The sequence below is a fragment of the Hypanus sabinus genome, chromosome 3 (genome assembly GCF_030144855.1).
Source record: "Hypanus sabinus isolate sHypSab1 chromosome 3, sHypSab1.hap1, whole genome shotgun sequence".
In the NCBI taxonomy this organism is placed as follows: Eukaryota; Metazoa; Chordata; class Chondrichthyes; order Myliobatiformes; family Dasyatidae; genus Hypanus; species Hypanus sabinus.
This window is the reverse complement of record NC_082708.1, coordinates 95,293,744-95,316,152: the sequence shown is the minus strand read 5'-3', so window position 1 is coordinate 95,316,152 and position 22,409 is coordinate 95,293,744. Positions and strand designations below refer to the sequence as shown.

Sequence of the window (22,409 nt, the reverse complement as noted above, 5' to 3'; positions counted from 1 at the left end):
CGAGGAGCAGATAGGGAAACACCCTGGAAAGATGTAATAATAACAGAGTTGTCATGATGGGAGATTTTAATTTCCCAGATTCCAATTGACATCTCCCTAGAGCAAGGGGTTTAGATGGGGTGGAGTTTGTTAGGTGTGTTCAGGAAGGTTTCTTGACACAATATGTAGATAAGTCTATAAGAGAAGAGGCTGTACTTGATTTTGTATTGAGAAGTGAATCTGGTCAGATGTCAGATCTCTCAGTGGGAGAGCATTTTGGAGATAGTGATCATAATTCTATTTCCTTTACAATAGCATTGGAGAGAGATAGGAACAGACTGGTGTACAAAGACTAATAAATCTAGTCAAGAAGCAAAGAAAAGCATACAAAAGATTCAGAGAGCTATATAATGTTAGAGATCTAGAAGATTATAAGGCTAATAGGAAGGAGCTTAAGGAGGAAAGTAGGAGAGCCAGAAAGGGCCATGAGAAGGCCTTTGCGGGCAGGATTAAGGAAAACCCTAAGGCATTCTACAAGTATGTGAAGAGCAGGAGGATAAGATGTGTAAGAATAGGACCTATCAAGTGTGACAGTGGGAAAGTGTGCATGGAACCAGAGGAAATAACGGAAGTACTTAATGAATACTTTGCTTCAGTATTCACTATGGAAAAGGATCTTGGTGGTAGCAGTGCAGACTGAAAAGCTTGAGCAAGTAGATATTAAGAAACAGGATGTGCTGGAGCTTTTGGAAAGCATCAAGCTGGTTAAGTTGCCGGGACCAGATGAGATGTACCCCAAGCTACTGTGGGAAACGAGGGAGGAGATTGCTGAGCCTCTGGTGATGATCTTTGCATCATCAATGGGTCAGGAGAGGTTCCGGAGGATTGGAGGGTTGTGAATGTTGTTCCTTTATTCAAGAAAGGAGTAGAGATAGCCCAGGAAATTATAGACCAGTGAGTCTTACTTTAGTGGTTGGTAAGTTGATGGAAAAGATCCTGAGAGGCAAGATTTATGAACATTTGGAGAGGTATAATATGATTAGGGGTAGTCAGCATGGCTTTGTCAAGGGCAGGTCGTACCTTACGAGCCTGATTTAATTTTTTGAGGATGTGACTAAACACAGTGATGAAGGTAGAGCAAGAGATGTGTATATGAATTTCGAGAAGGCATTTGATAAGGTACCCTCTGCAAGGCTTATTGAGAAAGTAAGGAGGCATGGGATCCAAGGAGACCTTGCTTTGTGGATCCAGAACTGGCTTGCCCACAAAAGGCAAAGACTGGTTGTAGGCAGGTCATATTCTGCATGGAGGTCAGTGACCAGTGGTGTTGCTCAGGGATCTCTTCTGGGACCCTTCCCCTTCGTGATTTTTATAAATGACCTGTATAAGGAAGTGGAGGGATGGGTCAGTAAATTTGCTGATGACACAAAGGTTGGAAGTGTTGTGGATAGTGTGAAGGGCTGTCAGAGGTTATAGCGGGACATTGAAAAACTGGGCTGAGAAGTGGCAGGTGGGGTTCAACCCAGCTAAGTGTGAGGTGGTTCATTTTGGTAGTTCAAATATTATGGTAGAATATAATATTAATGGTAAGACTCTTGGCAGTGTAGATGATCAGAGGGATCTTGGAGTCCAAGTCAATAGGATACTCAAAGCTGCTGTAAAGGTTGACTCTGTGGTTAAGAAGGCATACGTTGCATTGGCCTTCATCAACCATGGGATTGAGTTCAAGAGCCAAGAGGTAATGTTACAGCTATGTAGGACCCACTTGGGGAACTGTGCTTAGTTCTGGTCACCTCACTACAAGAAGGATGTGGAAACCATAGAAAGGGTGCAGAGGAGATTTACAAGGATGGAGCCTGGATTGGGGAGCATACCTTATGAGAATAGGTTGAGTGAACTCAGCTTTTCTCCTTGGAGCGACGGAGGATGTAAGGTGGTCTGATAGAGGTGTATAAGATGATGAGAGGCATTGATCGTGTAGATAGTCAGAGGCTTTTTCCCAGGGCTGAAATGGCTAGCGCGAGAGGGCACAGTTTTAAAGTGCTTGGAAGTAGGTACAGAGGAGATGTCAGGGATAAGTTTTTTGCGCAGAGAGTGGTGAGTGCATGGAATGGGCTGCCAGCAATGGTGGTGGAGGGGGATACGATAGGGTCTTTTAAGAGTCTCCTTGATAGGTACATGGAGCTTAGAAAAATAGAGGGCTATGGGTAACCCTGGGTAATTTCTAATGTAAGTACATGTTCAGCACAGCATTTTGGGTCGAAGGGCCTGTATTGTGCTGTAGGTTTTCTATGTTTCTAGGAGGGTGACGACTGGAATGGAGAGCTGTAGTTGTTAGGAAACATTGGATAGGCTGGAATTGTTTTCCCTGCAGTAAATGAGACAGAGAGTAACCTGATGAAAATATCTGAGATTATCAAAGGCACAGTCAGGGTAGATAGTCACAATATTTTTCCCATGGTAGGGGTATCCAAAGCGGGTGGATAAGTTTAGGTTTGGAGGAAGGAGTTTCTAAGATGATGGCTAAGTATTTTACACAGAGTTGTTAATAGCTGTATTGTGTTGCCAATGGAGGTAGTAGAATCAGATGCAAATATTATGTTTAAGATGCATTTAAACAGATACTTAAATGGTTAAAGCACAAGAGGATACAGACCTAATGTAGGCAAATGGGATTAGTGTATCTGGGCAAAATTGTTGGATAGATATGGTGGGGCCAAAATCTGTTTCTGCATGCCAGAGTCTTGTAACTTCCTGAAAATGATAAGGGTAGGACTAGCAATGCAACATGGAATTGCTGGTGTTTACCAGTAAGATTTATCCATTTGTACTTGAAGCTTGAGATACAATATCAAGTGATTGATTTGTATAATATTGTGATTCACATACATGTGAATTCAGTTGATTACAGAGATCATGATAATTTGTTTCATTTACAGGTCTTTCAATTCACACTTTTCACGGAAACTTCTTTGTGCGTTCCACTGATCTGTTATCACTCGCTAATATAAATCCTGATTCAGGATTTGCAGTGCAGATGTCTATCGATGAAAGTCTGGCAGACTCATCTGTTGTATGTTTTCAGGCTGCTTTGCTTTACACTTCAAGCAAAGGTAAGTGTGTTTTATATAGATTTAGTACTTATCTCTGTGTAATGTACACATTGGTTAATGTAGTTTGAGCATATCTGAGCTTGAATTTTGTATCCACACATTAGTCTTTTGACTGTAATTTTTTTCATTGCTGATAAGATGCTGTAAATTCTACTTGGCCTGATGAACATTATTGGTACTACCTGCTTTTAAACATTGTTTTAAACATTATTTATCTTTACTTTCTAAACAATGAGAAGTAGTGAAAGAGTGAGGCTTGCATATTTTATTAAGGAATAGGTAACATGTTCTCAAAGTAACCTGCTTTTGAAGAATGATGTTTTGGATGTAATAAAGTTGCGACAGGTGAGTGTCTGACTTCAGCCTTTTATATTGCTAGAGAAAGGTTAAATGCAAATTGAAAGTACAGCAACTCATAGTCTGCTCAGGTAGCTTAACAATAAAATGATATTGGATTTTCCATTTTCAAGTAACACATGCCCCAGTTGTTCTGCCACGTATGCACACTTGTCCACCCAAGTTTATTCTCTCTATGTTCAATTTTCCCATTCCCTCCCCATACCCTACCTAGTCCCACCTGTTCTTCCCACCCGCCCACATCCCCATCTGGTTCAATGGATCCCATCATTTGCAGTCTTTGTATGATATAGGAGCAAACTAGGTTATTCAACCAATCAAAATTTCTCCACCATAATTTTTTCAACCCTATTCACCTGTCTTTTCCTCCATAACTCTTAATCCCCTTAACAGTCAAGAACCTATTAATCTCTTCCTTAAATATGCCCAATGACTTGGCCTCCGCAGCCTATTGTAGCCATGTATTCCACAGATTCATCACTCTCTGCCTGACGAATCTCCTCGCTGTCTCTGTTCTAAAGGAATGCCTCTTTATTCTGAGGCTGCGGTTTGGATCCTAGACTCTCTTAATGGAAACATCCTCTCCACGTCCACTCTCTGCAGGTCTTTCATTGTTTGGTAATTTTCAGTAAGATCCCCATCATAGTTCTAAACTCCATTGAGTACAGGCTCAAGTTATTAAAAATCCTCACATATTATGCCTTTCACTCACAGGAATCTCCTGTTGTGAATCTCTTCTGGACTATCTAGGTCAAGTATATCTTTCCTAAGATACAAGGTCCAAAATTTCTCTCTGCTTCCCAAATATAGTCTAGCCAACACCTTATAAAGCCTCAAAAATACGTCTGTAATCTTATGGGAAATCTGATCTAGGGATTCTCAAGTTCCTTTGCATCTCTAATTTATGAATTCTTTCCCTACATAGAAAATAGTCCACACCTTTATAATTACCACTGAAGTACGTAACTCCACATTTCCCAATGCTGTATTCCACCTGCCACTTCTTTGTCTAGTCTGTTAACCTTTCCAAATCCCTTTGCACACTCTGCATTCACAATGTTATCTATCCCTTCTTTTTGGAAACTCGAGCCACAATGGAAGTGGTTCCTTTATCCAGGAGAAATGCCCTGGTTAAGATTTCTACTGCTATGCTGTGAGGTATTTTTATTTTAACAATTTTCTGCAAAGCAGTGTGTCCTACTAGAATGAGTGTTTTGGCTTCAGCTAAAGATAAGGAGCCATGTTGTGTAACTTCAAAATGTTGTGTCAGCCATTCAGGGTTGTCTTGGTACCAGTTGTACCTTTCTAACCAGTGGGATGTCATGGAACGTTCGAGAGGGCTGAGGGGCATCAGATTTCTGAAGGACAGTAGTCTGATTTGGGGTCTCTTGGTGGGAGCTGCGGAGTGGGGCACAAGGGAAAATCCCTGCCAAATGCTGTTTGAAGGAGAGGTCCATTGTAAGAAGTGCTTTGTGCAGATGAATAGTTCACAGGAGGAAGTGCCAATCCTCCTGAGTTAGCCAGTTCATTCAAGATGGTCCTCGAGGGAAGTTAGAACTGTGATTGGTGTCTTTCATGCAGAACTTGGTGGGTTCAGCATGTGAGTAAAGCAATACACCCGACTATTCCAGAAATGAGCTCCAACAATTTTGTGCATGTTAGATGGTTTAACTTTTTTAAATGCTAGTATATGATGTGTCATTTCTTGGCGACCAATTATTGTGTACAGGGCACATAGCATTCACTGCAATCAGTGTTCCCTAATCAGAAAGTCACAATTTTCCTGTTTAGTGAAAGGCAAATCATACAGACTCTGGTGTTGCGTGAATGAAGTCACTGGAGAAATTTACTGGTAGATACAAAGCAGCTTCGTTATTCGACAAAACAAGGTACAGCAGGCATTATATGGAGACACTTTCAGTGGAAAGGTCTTGCTGGCTCAACATAGGGCTCAATATTTTATGTGCCAAACATCAAAGGACAATTCCATATTTACAATGTATGGACAATGCTTTCTTAGAAACTACATACAAAAGTCACCCCCTCCTGATTCTCATCCAGACTACAGACATCCAAATTAATTTTAATCAGCATTGCCTGGTCTGGAATTCACTGCTTTTAGGAACCAATTGTTCAGAGCTGCACTCCAAATTAAATCCACAGTGCATATTCTGATGTGAATACTGGTAGCCAATGTCAATTGCTAAATGTCTGTGTCCTAAACCCAAAAATCACTCTATCAGACCCTAGACGTGTATTGCTTATGAAAGGTGGCCTTCTCAACACTGTCACATAGCTGTTAGCAGAGCTGGCTAACAAGCCAAGTTTGTATACAAGCCTGGTGAGAGGTTACACAGGTCATTAACATCAAAGTGAAATGCCCCACTTCTGACTTCTGTGGGACTCCACTAGTCACTGGCAGCCATCTTGAAAAGAACCATATTCCACCTTCTGCTAGTCAACCAATCTCTTAACTTGCTTCTGACACCATTGCTGTCATCTTGTTTTGTAGCTTTATGTTAAAGGCTTTCTGAAAATCCAAGAAAATAACATCCACCAGCTCTCCTTTGTCGATCCTTGTTATTTCTTCAAAGAATTCCATTATATTCACCCAATAATAGTGGTCTGTTTCACTTCAGTGATGGGGAAAGTTCCAGAGATAATTATTGGGGGTAGAATTAGCAGTCACATTAACATGTGTGATCTGTTTAGAGAAAGCAAGAATGGATTTGTAAAGTTAAATTATAATCCAAATAAATAAATATCTATGTAACCTGATAGTTTCTTTTTAAGTGAAATCCTGTGATTTATTGAGGGAATTGTAATTGATGTGAGATGCATGGATTTTGAAAAGCATTTGTTAAGACGTCGTGCAATAGATTTATCATCTAAATCAAAGCCCATTGAATCGAAGGGGCTTTGACAATGCAGAGACAATAGACCAAGTAATAGGAAACAATGTAGTTTAAGGTGGTTTTGCAGACTGGGCTAAGTTTCAAAGTGTTCATTTGGTGTCAACCTTGGAGACATAATGAACTCTCAGGAAGGAAGTAATATTTTGCAAAGAATATAGATGTACTTGTGGCTGTAAGAATTGAAGTTTGATGAGCATGTGTGGTTCTGGTCAAAATGGGCCCAGGGTACAGCACTCCTTTGGTTGACGTCTTCTGGATAGATCATGAAACCATCTTTTTCACTTATTTTATGTCTTTTATGTGTGTTTCTCGTCTTGTATGTGATTGTGGAACTGCTGGAGCCTGTTTTGTTGTTTGGAGATCGTTTGGGTGATTCAGACTCCAGGAGGCAGAGGCAGCATGAGAGACCCTCATGGCGAGAAGGTTGCAGGATGGCACACGAGCCAATGTTTGACCCATTTTGCTGATTAAAGTGACGAGGGCAACTGAAGCATCAAGGGGAGTGCGGAAGTTCGGAGATCCTTTGGGTGTTCCAGCAATCTACAGTCTCCAAGAGGATTCCTGGAGGCAGAGACAGTGTGTGCGAACCTCATAGTGGACAATCTGCTCAGCTCCATTTAGTTGATTATAGCTTCCATTGTTGGCCAATTAAAGTGATGAGAGAGATTGAAGCTTTGAAGCAGGTGCAGAGGGTGAGCGCCAGCTGCTTGCCTTTTGATCAGTTGCTCTGTACTGGAGAGGGAAGAACCTGCAACTGCACCCAGAGAGTGCTGCCCAGATTTTTCTGCCTTTTGGATGTGGACTTGGACTACAGACTCTATTGCTCAGTCTTATAGTTTTTATATTCTGTGCTTTTTGCCCAATCTTTTTTTTTTGCAGGGATGTAGAATTTGGGGGCTGATGTTGGTGCTGCCTTTCTTTTCTTTGTTGGTTTTATGGCTACCCAGAGAATTGGAATTTCAGAGCTGTATACTGTGATAAAAATAAGCCTTTGAACCCTTGAACCTTCACTGCTTCATCCACAACTGGCATACAGTTCCAGGTGCTGCAAATTAAGGCAGATGTAAAAGCTTTAGAGGAGGTGAAAAGTGATTTACTGAAATGTTTTCAAAATTAAGAGACTTTATCTAAATGGATAGATTGGATAAGGTAAGGACTTTACTCTTTTTGAGCACAGAAAATTACAGAGAGATTTAAAATGCTGAAAGTTTAGATTAGATAGAAAATTTCCCTTTGCCAGAGGATATCAGATCAAGGTGAATGGCAAAATAACTAAAAATTATATGGAATTTTTTTTCCAGAAGCAATGAATAAGCATTAGAATGATCTGCTTGGGTTATTAATGGAGGTAGAATCGGTTATAGCAGGCAAAAGGGAGAATGGTTGTTGGCTGAAAAGAGAGAACTTGTAATGTTTTGGGGAACAGACTGGGGAGCTGAACTAGCTGAACTGCTCTTTTTAAAAGGCAGATGCAGTGGTCCTGTATAAATGGCAGAAGGAGCTGCCAATCTCACAGCTATCCTCCTGCCTTCCCTACCAACAATCTTCTGCCCCATCTCTAGAATATTCTGTTGCTCTCTCACTGAAACCACCTTAGAACCCACAAAACCACAGTGGAAGCAAGTCATTCCCAATCCTAAGGGTGAAGATGATCTGCTTAGGTATTTGATATATGTTGAATTTTGGCTGCTAATCTATTTGTTCATATACTTTATGTATGTTATTCTTGTTGGAGCTTGATAAAGTTTATGTCACTCTCCAAGAGATGGTGTCTGGGATATGCAGGTAATTTTGTTCTTTTTTCAGGCCACATTCTTGTAATACCAAGGCAACACACACAAAATGCTGGAGGATCTCAGCAGGTCAGGCAGCATCAATGGAAATGAACATTTCAGGCCCAGACCCTCCTTATTATACCAACCATTCCAACTCTTCCATACTGTATTACAATTTCTCTGTTTTCAGACAATTACCATTCTCCCTTTTATGTACTATAATTTACTGCCTCCATTAATAATTGTAGCAGAACATTCTGTCTCTTAATCCTTGCTTCTGAAACTTTCCTGCTGTATGTTTTGATTAGCAAGTACTCTAGTCTCTAAACTGCAGATTGTGACTTCAACGCAAAAAAATCTAGGTTGACCCACCAATGCGGTACTGAGAAACTGCTCCATTCTTGGAATTGGTATTGTTCAGCTGAGATGTTAGACTAAGGCCTTGTCTGCTTCCTCCTATGGTTGTAATAAATCCTGTTTCAGGATACTGAACAATATGTATTTCCATTACTAAAAGAACATTATCTAGTTATCACCATAGAACCATAGAACATTACAGCACAGTACAGGCCCTTCAGCCCTCCATGTTATACCGACCCATATAAGCCTTTAAAAAAAAAAGTATTAAACCCACACTACCCCATAACCCTCTATTTTTCTTTCATCCGTGTGCCTGTCCAAGAGGCTCTTATATACCCCTAATGTTCTAGCCTCCACCACCATCCCTGGCAAGTCATTCCAGGCACTCACAACCCTCTGTGTAAAAAAACTTGATGTCTCCCCTAAACTTCCCTCCCTTAATTTTGTACCTATGCCCTCTGGTGTTTGCTATTGGTGCCCTGGGAAACAGGTACTGACTATCTATGCCTCTCATAATCTTGTAGACCTCTATCAAGTCCCCTGTCATTCTTCTACACTCCAAAGAGAAAAGTCCCAGCTCTGCTAACCTTGCTTCATATGACTTGTTCTCCAAACCAGGCAACATCCTGGTAAATCTCTGCACCCTCTCCATAGCTTCCACGTCCTTCCTATAATGAGGTGACCAGAATTGAACACAATACTCTTAAGTGCGGTCTCACCAGAGATTTGTAGAGTTGCAACATGACCTCTCTACTCTTGAACTCAATCCCCGTTTATGAGCCTAGCATCCCATAGGCCTTCTTAACTACCCTATCAACCTGCACAGCAACCTTGAGGGATGTATGGATTTGAATCCCAAGATCCCTTTGTTCATCCACACTCTTAAGTAACTGACCATTAATCCTGTACTCAGTCTTCTGTTGTCCTTCCAAAATGCATCACCTCACACTTATCAGGATTGAACTCCATCTGCCATTTTTCTGCCCAACTCTGCAGCCTGTCTATATCCTCCGACAACCTGCAGCTCCATCCACAACTCCTCCAATCTTCGTGTCACCCACAAACTTACTCACCCATCCTTCTACTTCCAGATCATTTATAAAAATCACAGGTTCCCAGTTCCCAGGTTCCCAGGACAGATCCCTGTGGCACTCCACTAGTCACTGACCTCCAGGCAGAATACTTTCCTTCCACTAATACCCTCTGCTTTCTTCCTTTAAGCCAATTTTTTATCCAAGCAGCCAAGGTTCCACTTATCCCATGCCTCATGACTTTCTGGATGAGTCTCTCATTAGGGACCTTGTCAAATGCCTTGCTAAAGTCCATGTAGACCACATCCACTGCCCTACCCTCATCAATTTCTTTTGTTACCTCTTCAAAAAACTCGATCAGGCTCGTGAGGCACGATCTTCCCTTCACATAACCATGTTGATTATACTTCTCCAAATGCTCGTAGATCCTATCCTGAAGAATCCTTTCCAGTAGTTTGCAGACCACCGATGTAAGACTCACCGGTCTATAGTTCCCAGGATTCTCCCTATTACCTTTTTTAAACAAGGGAACTACATTTGCCATTCTCCGGTCCTCCAGCACTTCCCCTGCAGCCAAAGAGGATTCAAAGATCATAGCTAATGCTCCAGTGATCTCTTCTCTCAATTCCCACAACAACCTGGGGTGTATCATATCTGGCCCTGGGGATATATCAATCTTGATGTTTTTAAGAAGATCCAGCACTTCTTCTTCCATAATCTCCACATTGTCCAGCACACAGGCCTGCTGTATTTCGACCTCACCCTGATCAAGATCCTTTTCACTTGTGAATACTGAAGCAATATATTCATTTAGGACCTCCCCAACCTCCTCCACATCCAAGCACATGTTGCCCTCTTTATCCTTTAGCAGTCCCACCTTCGTTCTCTTCATCCTCCTGTTCTTCACATACACATAGAATGCCTTGGGGTTCTCCTTAATCCTACATGCCAAGGTCTTCTCATGCCCCCTTCAAACTCTCCTAAGTCCTTTCTTTAGCTCCTTCCTGGCCACCCTATATTTCTCATAAGCCCCTCCTACTTCCTGCTTCTTATATCTAACATATGCTTCTTTTTTCCTCTTGATGAGTTGCCTCACGTGTTTTGTCAGCCATGGTTCCCCTTTTTCCTTGCCTCAGTGGGACAAACCTATCCTGAACCCAGCTCGTGGTCCCTAAACTTCTCTCACATTACTTTTGTGCTTTCCCCTTTGAACATCTGTTTCCAATGTACTCTCGCTAGTACCTGCCTCATCTCTTCAAAGTTTGGCCTTCCCCAGTTAAACACTTCACCATTTTGTCTGATTTTATCCCTTTCTATAGCTATGCTGAAGCTAAGGGAGTTGTGGTCACTCTCACCAAAATGCTCCCCCACCAAGAGGTCTGTCACCTGACCAGGTTCATTACCCAGAACTAGATCCAGTATAGCCCCTCCTCTCATCGGCCGATCCACATACTGTGTCAGGAATCCTTCTTAAACACACCTGACAAATTCAGCCCCATCTATCCCCCTTGCACTCAGGAGGTGCCAGTCAATATGAGGGAAGTTGAAATCACCCATAACTACTACCCTGTATTTTGTGCACCATTCTAAAATCTGCCTACTTAGCTGCTCCTCGGTGTCCTGAGGACTATTTGGGGGCCTATAGACTACTCCCAGCACAGTGATTGATCCCTTCCTATTTCTGACTTTCACCCAGACCGACTCAGTGAACACTCCCTCTGCAGCGTCCTCCCTTTCTATAGCCATGATACAATAACTGACCAGCAATGCCACTCCCCCCACCCCTTCCTACCTCCCATCCTGTTCCTTTTAAAACACCTGAACCCCAGGACCTGCATCATCCAATCCTGCCCTTCCTCCATCCAAGTTTCAGTAACGGCCACAACACCGTAGTTCCACGTATTAATCCATGCTTTAAGTTCATCTTCCTTGTCCCTAATACTCCGAGCATCGAAATAGACACATTTCAACCGCTTTAACTGGCCACAGTTATGTTTCGTCTCCTGCCTGTCCTTCCTCATTAACTCAGAACTCTTAGCATCATGCCCTTGTTCTTCTACCTTAATCCTTGCACTCACGTTCTGATTCCCACCCCCCTGCCAAACTAGTTTAAACCCTCCCCAACAGCTCTATCAAACCTGCCCGCCAGGATATTGGTCCTCCTGGGGATTCAAGTGCAACCTGTCCTTTTTGTACAGGTCACACCCGCCCAAAAAGAGGTCCCAATGATCCAGAAATCTGGATCCCTGCCCCCTGCTCCATTTCCTCAGCCACGCATTTATCCTCCACCTCATTCTATTCCCATTCTCACTGTCGTGTGGCACATGCAGTAATCCCAAGATTACTACCTTTTCCTGCTTTTCAACTTCCTTCCTAACTTCTTGTAGTCTTCTTTCAGGACCTCTTCCCTTTTCCTACCTATGTCATTGGTAGCAATATGTACCATTACCTCTGGCTGTTCTCCCTCCCACCGCAGGATATCTTGGACACAATCAGAAACATCCCGGACTCTGGCATCTGGGAGGCAAACTACCATCTGAGTTTCTTTCCTGCATCCACAGAATCGCCTGTCTGACCCCCTGACTATAGAGTCCCCTATCATTACTGCCTTCCTCTTCCTTTCCCTACTGTGGAGTACTTACTGTCAAGGGGTACAGCCACAGAGTTACTCTTTCCTGACTCTTCCCCTTCCCTCTCCTGACTGTGACCCATATCTCTGTCCCCCGTGGCCCCAGAGTGACCACCTGCCTGTAACTCCTCTCTGTCATCTCCTCACTCTCGCTGACCAGACGAAGGTCATCGAACTGCATCTCCAGTTCCCTAACATGGTCCCTTAGGAGTTGCATCTCGATGCACCGGGTGCAGATGAGGCCGTTCGGGATGCCGGGAGAGTCCAGGACCTCACACATCTGACACCGACCACAGGAAACCGGCCTCACACACTTACTACCTCCCTTTGCAATCAACAACTGCCTCACCTCGTCCCATTATTGCCGATGCCCGTTGAGCCAAAGCCCTTTCACTCTGCTGCTTCTCACTCACTGTCTGCTCCCAGATCACATTGGTGTTTGTGAAAACTTGTGTAGTGAGCATGTCAACAGCCATGGCTAGTGAACATGACTGAAACGAAAAGGCTTGGAATCAGGTTTATTATCGCTGCCATGTTGTGAAATCTGTTGTTTTCAGCAATAGTACAGTGCAGGACATAAAAGTTCCTATAAGTTGAAATAAATAAACAGTGCAAACGATGAATAATGAGCAAGTGTTCGTTAGTTCACAGACTGTTCAGGAATCTGATGGCTCAGAGGAAGAAGCTGTTCCTGACACTTTTGAGCACAGGTCTTTAGAGTGATAGAAAAGTGCAGCACAGAAATTGCCCCTTCAGCCTATCTAGTCCATGTTGAGCCATTTAAACTGCCTACTCCCATCAACCTACACCAGGACCATAGCCCTCCATACATCCATCCGTATGCTTATCCAAACTTCTCTTAAATGTTGAAACCGAGCTTGCATGCACTATTACAAGGTGCCCCTCATGTTCCCCTTTAACTTTTCACCTTTCATCCTTAACCTATGACCTCTTGTAGTCCTACGAAAGCTCAGTGGAGAAAGCTCGCTGATTCACTGGTTCACTGATTTGAACCACTTAAACGATTTATTGGGCAAGACCACTCTTAAGCGGACGGGATGCAGCAGAACTGGTCTAAGATTCCTTTGATAACATTGCGACATGACTTCTTTAAAATGCCCTCTTTCTTGCATTACCTCAGGGCAATAATCTTAAACCAAACGAAACTTGAGATTCTGATATTCAGTAATTCCTTCACAACAAGCAATTTGAATTAAGCGCTCTTTCGTACTCACATAGTGAAACTGCAGACTAACATGACGTGGCTCTTTCGGTGGTTTAGATTTTAACAATATGGAGTATCGGGGTGACTTAAAAACCTCCAATCCAAAAACATCCATTAAGAATTTAGAGAAAAATTCAGTAAGGTCCCCGCTCTCGACGTCTTCATTGATGCAAATTCTGTCTGCGACTGTGACTCTCCAAATCGATAACCTTAGCTTTATTCTGCTCCAGTGTGCAAGTAGTCAAATTTAATTTCTTTTCAAATGAGTTCATTCTGGAATCCCTCTGTTTCCCAGCTTCAGTAAGCTCAGTAATTTGCCAACATATTGTGTTCTCTTCTTCGAGTGCTTTCAATTTGCCTTTATTCTCCTTCAGCATTATTTCCAATGCAACAAATCTTTTATCAAGTTTTTCATCCAGTTTTTCATCCAATACAGCGAATCTTTTATCCAGTAAGTCCAAAATAGCTTGTAAAGTAAGCTGAGGCTGTGTTGTTTGGTCTTCTTTCTTCCCGTTTCCATTATAGGTTTCTTTGCCTTTGGCTAATGCCTTTCTTGTCCTGGAAGTTATTTCTATCAATTAAACTTCAAATTTCAAACATATAAAGATGTTAATGACTCTTTGATACATATAATAAAGGGGAGATTAGGACATTGAAAAAGGATCAGAGCAGAGCCAAAAAATGCGAGCTGCACCACCAAGAGTCTCCAGGGTAGGGCCATCTTAGATTGGGTGTTGTATAATAACCCAGATCTTATTAGGGAGCCGAACGGAAAGGAACCCTTAGAAGTCAGTGATCATAATATGATTGAGTTCATACTGCAGTTTTACAGGGAGGAGCACAGGTCACATGTATCAGGACACAATGGAATAAAGGGAATTACAGAAGTATGAGAGAGGAGCTTGCCCAGGTAGCTTGGAGGAGGATACTGGCAGGGATGGTAGTAGAGCAGAGGTGGCTGAAGTTCCTAGGAATAGTTCACAAGGCTAAGGATAGGTATATCCCACAGAATAAATTGTTCTCAAATGGCAGGGCTATGCAACAGTGGACTAACAAGCGAAGTTAAGGATTGCATAAAAGCCAAGGAAAGGGTATATAATGCAGCAAAAGTGAGTGGGAAGTTGGCTGATTGGGAAGTTTTTAAAATCCAACAAAAGGCACCTAGGATACCACAAGTTTTTGCAGGTATATAAAGAGTAAAAGAGAGGCAAGAGTAGATGACACTGGAGAGGAGGTAATGCCAGGCAAGAAAATGGTGGACAAACAAAGTATTCTGCATCATTCTTCACTGTGGAAGACACCAGCAGTTGCTTTCACTAGGAAAAAGGCGCTTGTGAAACTGAATGGTCTGAAGGTAGATGAGTCATCTGGACCAAGTGGATTCCATGCCAGGGTTTTGAAAGATACAACTGAAGAGATTGTGGAGGCATTAGTAATGATCTTTCAAGAATGACTAGGTTCTGGAATGGTTCGGGAGGACTGGAAACTTGCAAATGTCACTCCACTCTTCAAGAAGGGAGAGAGGTAGAAGAAAGGAAATTATAGGCCAGTTAGCCTAGCCTCAGTGGTTGGGATGATGTAGGAGTCGATTATTAAGGATGTGGTGTCAGGGTACATGATAAAATAGGCCAAAGTCAACATGTTTTCCTTAAGGGATAATGTTGCCTGACAAATCTGTTGGAATTCTTTGAAGAAATAACAAGCAGGATAGACAGAGAGAATCAGTGTATGTTGTATACATGGATTTTCAGAAGGCCTTTGACACGGTACCACATGTGATGATGTTTAATCAGAATCTACAGTATTACTAGCATCAATAAAGCATTGGCTGATTGGCAGGAGAGAAAGAGCAGGAATAAAGGTAGCCTTTTTTGATTGGCTACCTTAACTAGTGGTCGGTGTTGGGATCACTTCTTTTTATGTTGTATATCAATTATTTGGATGAAGGAATCGATAGCTTTGTGGCCAAATTTGCAGACAAGACAAAGATAGGTAGTGTTGAGAAAGTAGGGCTGGTGCAGAAGAACTTGGATAGATAAAGAGAATGAGCAAAGAAGTAACAAATGGAATACAGGGTCAGGAATTGTATGGCCATTCACATTAGTAGCACAGTACAGGTGACCCAGGTTCAATTTTCATCTCTGCCTGTAAGGAATTTGTACATTCTCTCTGTGACCGCATGGGTTTCCTTCAAGTGCTCTGATTTCTTCCCGCAGACCAAACACGTAGCAATAGGTCATTGTAAATTGTCCTGTGATTAGGCTAGTGTAAATTGGGTTTGCTGGGCAGCGTGGTTTGAATGGCCAGAAGGGCATATATTTATTCCATGCTGTATCTCTTTCAAAAGACAGAATTGCTTACATGCTTTAATCCTTCAGTACTCTGTGGAATTGTCAGACTAGATTTAACTGTTTGTCAATAATGTAGAATTCAAATCCTTAACTTCCTGACTTAGCAGACTATATCAAGTGTACTGCAACAGATATAAGATAAGCCCATTAAATCTAAGATGATATCATTGCTTTACTTCCCTTTCTTGTGCAAATGATGGAACGGGACAAGTATCTAATGAAAATTGTTTAAAATAATTGAAATAGGATATATGAAGTGATGAAATAGAATAACTTCATGATTGTAGTTCATTTTTGTATCTGTCATGAAAGACAATGAATGTAAAAATGCTTCAAAATTACAGATCAACAAGTGGAAATCCTGAAGTGATACAAGTTTCAATGTTTGTGGGATCCATTTATGCTTTAACTGAATGCGAGTTGCCTGTTGGCTTATAATGAGTGTTTTAAAGAATAAAAAACCTTACTTTCAGTTTTTCTTAATTATATGATATATATGTACAATGTCTGAAATACATCTTATGGAAATGTTTGATGAACTTCAATAAAAAAAATATTTAGTTTCTGAATATTATTTATTGGAAAGATGCAGTAATAATTTCAGGGATCACTCTTATTTAATCAATACTCATTCAATAAATCTAGTTAATCAATATGAAGATCAGAATTGTGAAGTTCCTGTCTCAAACTAAGTGCAGAAGTGCAATTTTAAAATTTGGGTTGACTTGATTTTTGGTATTTACAGGTGAGCGTCGGATTCGAGTGCATACTTTGTGTTTACCTGTTGTGAGTTCTGTGGCTGAAGTTTACTCAGGAGCAGATGTACAGGCTATTACTTGTCTTCTAGCCACTATGGGTAGGTGAATTTTCAAAATCAATGTACAACAGTATGGTAAATTGAGGTTCTTTGAAAAATGTGAACGCAGTGTTTTGCGTAATTTTGTTAGGAATTGAACTACAGTTTGTAATGTCAGATTTGTTAAGCATAACGACAGAATCTGCTTTGCAACAATTTTGGAATGATGGAAAGACTTTCAAAGAATAAAAACACGCACAAGTTAGAAAATGTTATGTTGTTTCATGTTCATTCACACTCCAGTATGCATATATGCAGATACTGAGGTAAGATATATTAACTTGCATCTTTAGTTTATATCAGAATCTGGTAGCTCCAAAATATTTGAAAACAGAAAATTCAGCAAACATTCAGTAGGTTATACTGTATCTGAAGAAGAAACTGTTAATGTTTCAGGGCTTGGACCCTTCATCATTACAGGAAAAGTGGAGGAGGGATAGGTGGAACAATTGAATCTCTTATGATTTAAGTAACAGTTAAGATCAAATTAAATTTCTTTTCTGTACACTGTGGGCTGTGCCCAACATTCCAGATTTACAAAAAGAAAAGTCAATATGATGAGAGGAAGAGGTGATTACTTCTGATACAGACAGAAAGAAAGAGTTAGAGAACTTGATATCAAGCTGTGAAGGTAGTAATGCACTGGGATGTTGTATCTCAAGCTTGCATTGCCTCTTTTTTTGTAACCATGCAGGAGGCAACAGACAGAAATGGCATAGTGGTAATGGGATAATGAATTAAAATGACAGGCACCTCGAAGTTCAGTTTCACTCCGGTGTTTTGCAAAGTGATCACTCAATCTGCATTTGGTTTGTCCAGTGCTGAGGGGTCACTTTGTGACTACCGAACACAGTAAATGAGATCAAAAGTACAGCAAGTGAGTTTCTTTTTGCTTTAAAAAAAAGAACTTTGGCAGTTTCAAATATTACCTGTTCAAATTTCCATACATTTATCAAAGTATGTATACATTATACAACCTTGAGATTCGTCTTCTAACAGGCAGCCGCAAAACAAAGAGATCCAAAAGATCCCACGTATATAAAAAAGACTGTACAAAGGGAAGTTACAGACTATTATTTGTGATGATCACTTGTCAGAAAAAGTGTGATTTACGAAGTATTCAGTTGTTTTCCTTGTTTCGTTAAACAACAGCCAGAAATCATTGAGGTTTACCAGCACCTTCTTAAATCAGAGACTCTTGATTTTATTTTTGATGTCTTCTGTACTTGGTAACATCCCTGATGTTTATTTTCCACTAAAATTGAAAGTTTAGAGGATGTTGTCAATTATGTCACTTTAATACCTTAAATTCTAACTTATTTTGCTCCACAGCTGTTGATCGATCTGTTTCCTCCAGTCTGTCTGATGCCAGAGATGCCTTGATAAATGCTGTTGTAGATTCCTTATCTGCATATCGTTCCACAGTTTCTAATCTCCAGCAATCAGTTCTGGTGGCTCCAAACTCCCTCAGGCTGTTTGCCCTTTATATTCTAGCTCTGTTGAAACAGGTACATCACATAATTGCCTCTTACATAATAATTAATGTTGTATTTATATAGTAAGTTTTTATTCATAATGTGTTTTGAATTGTAATACTGTGTAAAGGAAAACTACTTGTTTGAAAACTAAAATAGAAACTGGTAGAGAAACTCAAGTCAGGTGGTATTTTGGAGAGATTGTGGAGAAGAGCTATGTTTCAGTTCATTGAACTTTAATCAGGAAAGCAAGAATGACAAAAGTGAGCATGTGCATTGCAGAAGAGGACAGGGAAACTATGAGGAACGCCTGGAAGGTTTGACTCTGAGAGAATTCAAATGACACATGCTGTTCGTGCACTATCATAGGTTGATGGGTAATTGTTTATGCTAGCCAAACATCTCTCTTTACTTGAATATCCTCCAGACTGATCAGTGTGATTACAAGCATTTATCTAACTGGATTACAGTTTATACTTTAAAATAGGGATTCGCATGGAGAAACAATTATAAATGATGCTTGTTTGTTGTAATTTTTTCTGAGAAACTCTTCTTAGGCAGACCTTCTGGATCCAAACTAATTTGCTTCTGCTGTTTTTTGGGGTTCTGAGATGGGAAATTACAAACTGTGCCACAGGTAGGGTCAGCAGGAGTGACAGGGGAGACTAATGACTGAGAATTGGGAAGGGCTGAGGTCTATGGGTTTGGGTAAGGAAGGGGAAACAGGAGAATAATTGAAAGTAATGGGAGGTACCTAACAGCAACAATTCTTAGACCCTCAGTTCCACATGCTGTGACAAAGCCTCGCAATGTCAATTTAGCTATCAACAGTAAATAGTGCACACACTGTTCATAATTTCTTTGAAGTCTGGAGATATAAAATTATTAATTTTCATATCAACTAATATATTCCATGTAATCTTTGATTTTGCAGCAAGCATTTAAAACTGACTCCAGCATTCGTTTGGATGAACGGGTGTTTGCAATGTGTGACATAAAGACTCAGCCATTAGTTCATCTGATGCTGATGATTCATCCACACTTGTACAGAATAGACAATCTGTCTGATGAGGTTAGTGAAATTGTATTAAAAAGTGATTGATATTTTTCCAAAAATCTTTGACACTCTAGCAGCTAGTGAACCAAAGAATGATGTTTTGATTTTAATTGTCCCTCCTGTCACTGCTAACACAAACATACTAGAGAGATGGAATACCCATCCAGTCATTCATTCTCATTATGGTCAAAGGAAACAGTAGTCTTGAGATGAAAACAGAATTGTGTGAATAGTACAGAACTAGTACTGCACAGAACCCTGTGTGTTCTTGCATGCATCCCCAAAGCACTCCTCTTAAGAAAATTGTTCATTAGAATCAAAATTACGAAAGAGAATATTTCTTTAAGTTACCCATAAAGGTGGGTAACTGCCCAGAGCCTGACAGTGTATCGTAGGAAGTTGTGGAAAGTAAGAGAAGAAATTGATAGGGCCCTGACAGAGTATTTTGTGTCTTTGTTAGCCACAGCAAGCTGGTGAATCTAACATCAGTGGTGGGAAAGTTACTAGGAGATAGGATCTATTTGCGTTTTGAAAGCCAATCACTGATTTGGGATAGTCAGCATGGCTTTGTGTGTGAGAAATCATGTCTCACAAATTTGATCAAGTCTTTTGAAGAGGTAACAAGAAAAAGTGATGAGGCATGGCAGAAGACATAGTCTACGTGTCAAAAGCCTTGATGAAGTTCAAGGTCCCACTTGGTAAATTGGTTCAGGGCAAGATTGTGTGGTATCCAGGGTTGAGCTAGCCAGTTGCATACAAAATTGGCTTAATTGAAGGGGTCTGAGGGTGATCTTCAAGGGTTGTCATTCAGATTGGAGACTTGTGACCAGTGGTGTGTTGCAGGAACCAATGCTTGTTCCTTTGCAGTATATCATATATATCCAGCCGGCTCCCTTGCACGCTCTCCATCCGTGCCTGGGTTGGGTGTCGAGCTAGCAACTCGACCTCATAAAATAGACCTGGGGGATGGGCTCTGCCAGGTTTCAGATGCCCAAGACACACCGTATGATGAGCAGTCACCAAAAAGATGGGTGCAAAAAGCTTGTCATGACGGCGCCCTGACGACCACACACACGCATGTCGATGATTTGGATTAGAATGTAATTGGCACAATTAGCAAGTGTGCAGATGCCACCAAAATTGTTTGGCGGACAATGAAGAAGGTTTTCTAAATTTATAGGATGATCCTGTTCCACTGGAAAAGTGGGCGGTAGAATGATGGAATTTAACTAAAACAAGGGACGGCTGTGCAAGCACATGGACGACAGCGAGTTAGACTGATGCAAAGAGTTTAAAAGGAGACAGATTTTTCTACAGCAGTTTGAACACAGGATGGCTGCGCAAGCACATGGACGACAGCGAGTTCGACCAGCGCGACGAGTTTAAAAGGAGAGAGATTTTTCTTCACCGGTTTGATCGAGGGATGACTGCGCAAGCTCATGAACATCAGCCAGTTAACCGGCACGAAGTTTAAAAGGATACAGCTTTACAGAGCGGGCAACAGAGCAGAGGGAGACAGAGTAGGAGGGCATTGGTTCAACGGGGCTTTGGTGATAACAGGTCGAGGCCAGGTAGGTTACCTGTGTAGACTAGAACAGGAAGTACATCTGTGAGACTGGTTTTCTTTACTGGGTGTCAGATGTGGGAAGTTCTGGGAGACTCCCAGCCTCCCAGAAGGCCACATCTGTGCCAGGCGTGTCGAGTTGTAGCTCCTTAGGGGCCAGGTTAAGTAACTGGAGCAGCAGCTTGATGACCTTCGTTTGGTCAGGGAAAGTGAGGTGATAGAGAGGAGCTATAGGCAAGTAGTCACACCGGGGGCCTCGGGAGACAGATAAGTGGGTGACAGTCAGGAGAGGGGAGGGCAAGAGGCAGATACTAGAGAATACCCCTGTGGCTGTCCCCCTTAACAATAAGTATTCCTGCTTTCTAGTCCTGCTTGTTGGGGGGAAAGGCCTAACTGGGGGAAGCAACAGTGGCTGCGCTGCTGGCAGAGAGTTTGGCCCTGTTGCTCAGAAGGGGAGGGAAACAAAGAAGATGGCAACATTGATAGGGGACTCTATAGTTAAGGGGTCAGATAGGCAATTCTGTGGAAGCAGGAAAGAAACATGGATGGTAGTTTGCCTCCCAGGTGCCAGAGTCCGGGATGTTTCTGATCGTGTCCACGATATCCTGAAGTGGGAAGGAGAACAGCTAAAGGTCGTGGTACATATTGGAACCAATAACATAGGTAGGAAAAGGGAGGAACTACAGGGAGTTAGGAAGGAAGTTGAGAAGCAGGACCTCAAAGGTTGTCATTTAAAATAAAATTGGATAGGTATATGGACAGGAAAGGAATGGAGGGTTATGGGCTGAGTGCAGGTCGGTGGGTCTAGGTGTGAGGGTAAGCGTCCGACACGGACTAGAAAGGCCGAGATGGCCTGTTTCCATGCTGTAATTGTTATATGGTAGCAATCTCGGGATTACAGCCTGTGCCACATGGCAGTGAGTATAGGAATAGAGTGAGGTGGAGGATAAATCTGTGGCTGAGGGATTGGAGTGGGGGGGGGCAGGGATTCGGATTTCTGGATCATTGGGACCTCTTCTGGGGCAGATGTGACCTGTAAAAAAAAAGGACAGGTTGCACTTGAATCCCAGGGGGACCAATGTCCTGGCAGGAAGGTTTGCTAAAGCTACTGAGAGTTTAAACTAGAATTGCTGCAAGGTGGGAACCAAACCGAAAAGACAGAGGAAGGGGCTGTTGGCTCACAAATAGAGAAAGCTTGGAGACAGTCCAAGGAGGAGGATAGGCAGGTGATAGAGGAGGATGCACTCAGACCGATGGTTTGAGATGAGTCTGTTTTAATGCAAGAAGCATCATGAACAAATCGGACGAACTTAGAGTGTGGATCAGTACTTGGAGCTATGATGTTGAGGCCATAACAGAGACATGGATGACTCAGGGGCAGGAATGATTACTTATAGAGTGCCAGGCTACAGATGTTCAGAATGGACAGGGAGGGAGGCAAAAGAGGTGGGGGTGTGGCACTACTGATCAGAGATAGTGTCACACCTGCAGAAAAGGAGGAAGTCATGGAGGGACTGTCCAGTGAATCTCTGTGGGTGGAAGTTAGGAACAGGAAAGGGTCAATAACTCTACCGGGTGTTTTTTAAATAGACCACCCAATAGTAACAAAGGCATCGAGGAGCAGATAGGGAGGCAGATTGTGGAAAAGTGTAATAATAACAGGGTTCTTTTGGGAGATTTTAATTTCCCAAATATCGATTGGCATCTCCCTAGAGCAAGGGG

General features: G+C 41.8%; 1 protein-coding gene across 6 annotated transcripts in view; it reads left to right on the top strand.

Annotated features, from left to right (window-relative positions):
- LOC132391522 (protein transport protein Sec24B-like) overlaps positions 1 to 22,409 on the top strand; it is a 182,597-nt gene that overhangs the window by 142,057 nt on the left and 18,131 nt on the right. For all 6 annotated transcript variants that reach the window (XM_059964821.1, XM_059964820.1, XM_059964822.1 and 3 more), the window contains 4 exons: positions 2,919 to 3,092; positions 16,481 to 16,591; positions 17,924 to 18,099; positions 19,001 to 19,138. In XM_059964821.1, the coding sequence (XP_059820804.1) occupies positions 2,919 to 3,092; positions 16,481 to 16,591; positions 17,924 to 18,099; positions 19,001 to 19,138 (599 nt within the window). The remainder of the gene's footprint in view (positions 1 to 2,918; positions 3,093 to 16,480; positions 16,592 to 17,923; positions 18,100 to 19,000; positions 19,139 to 22,409) is intronic.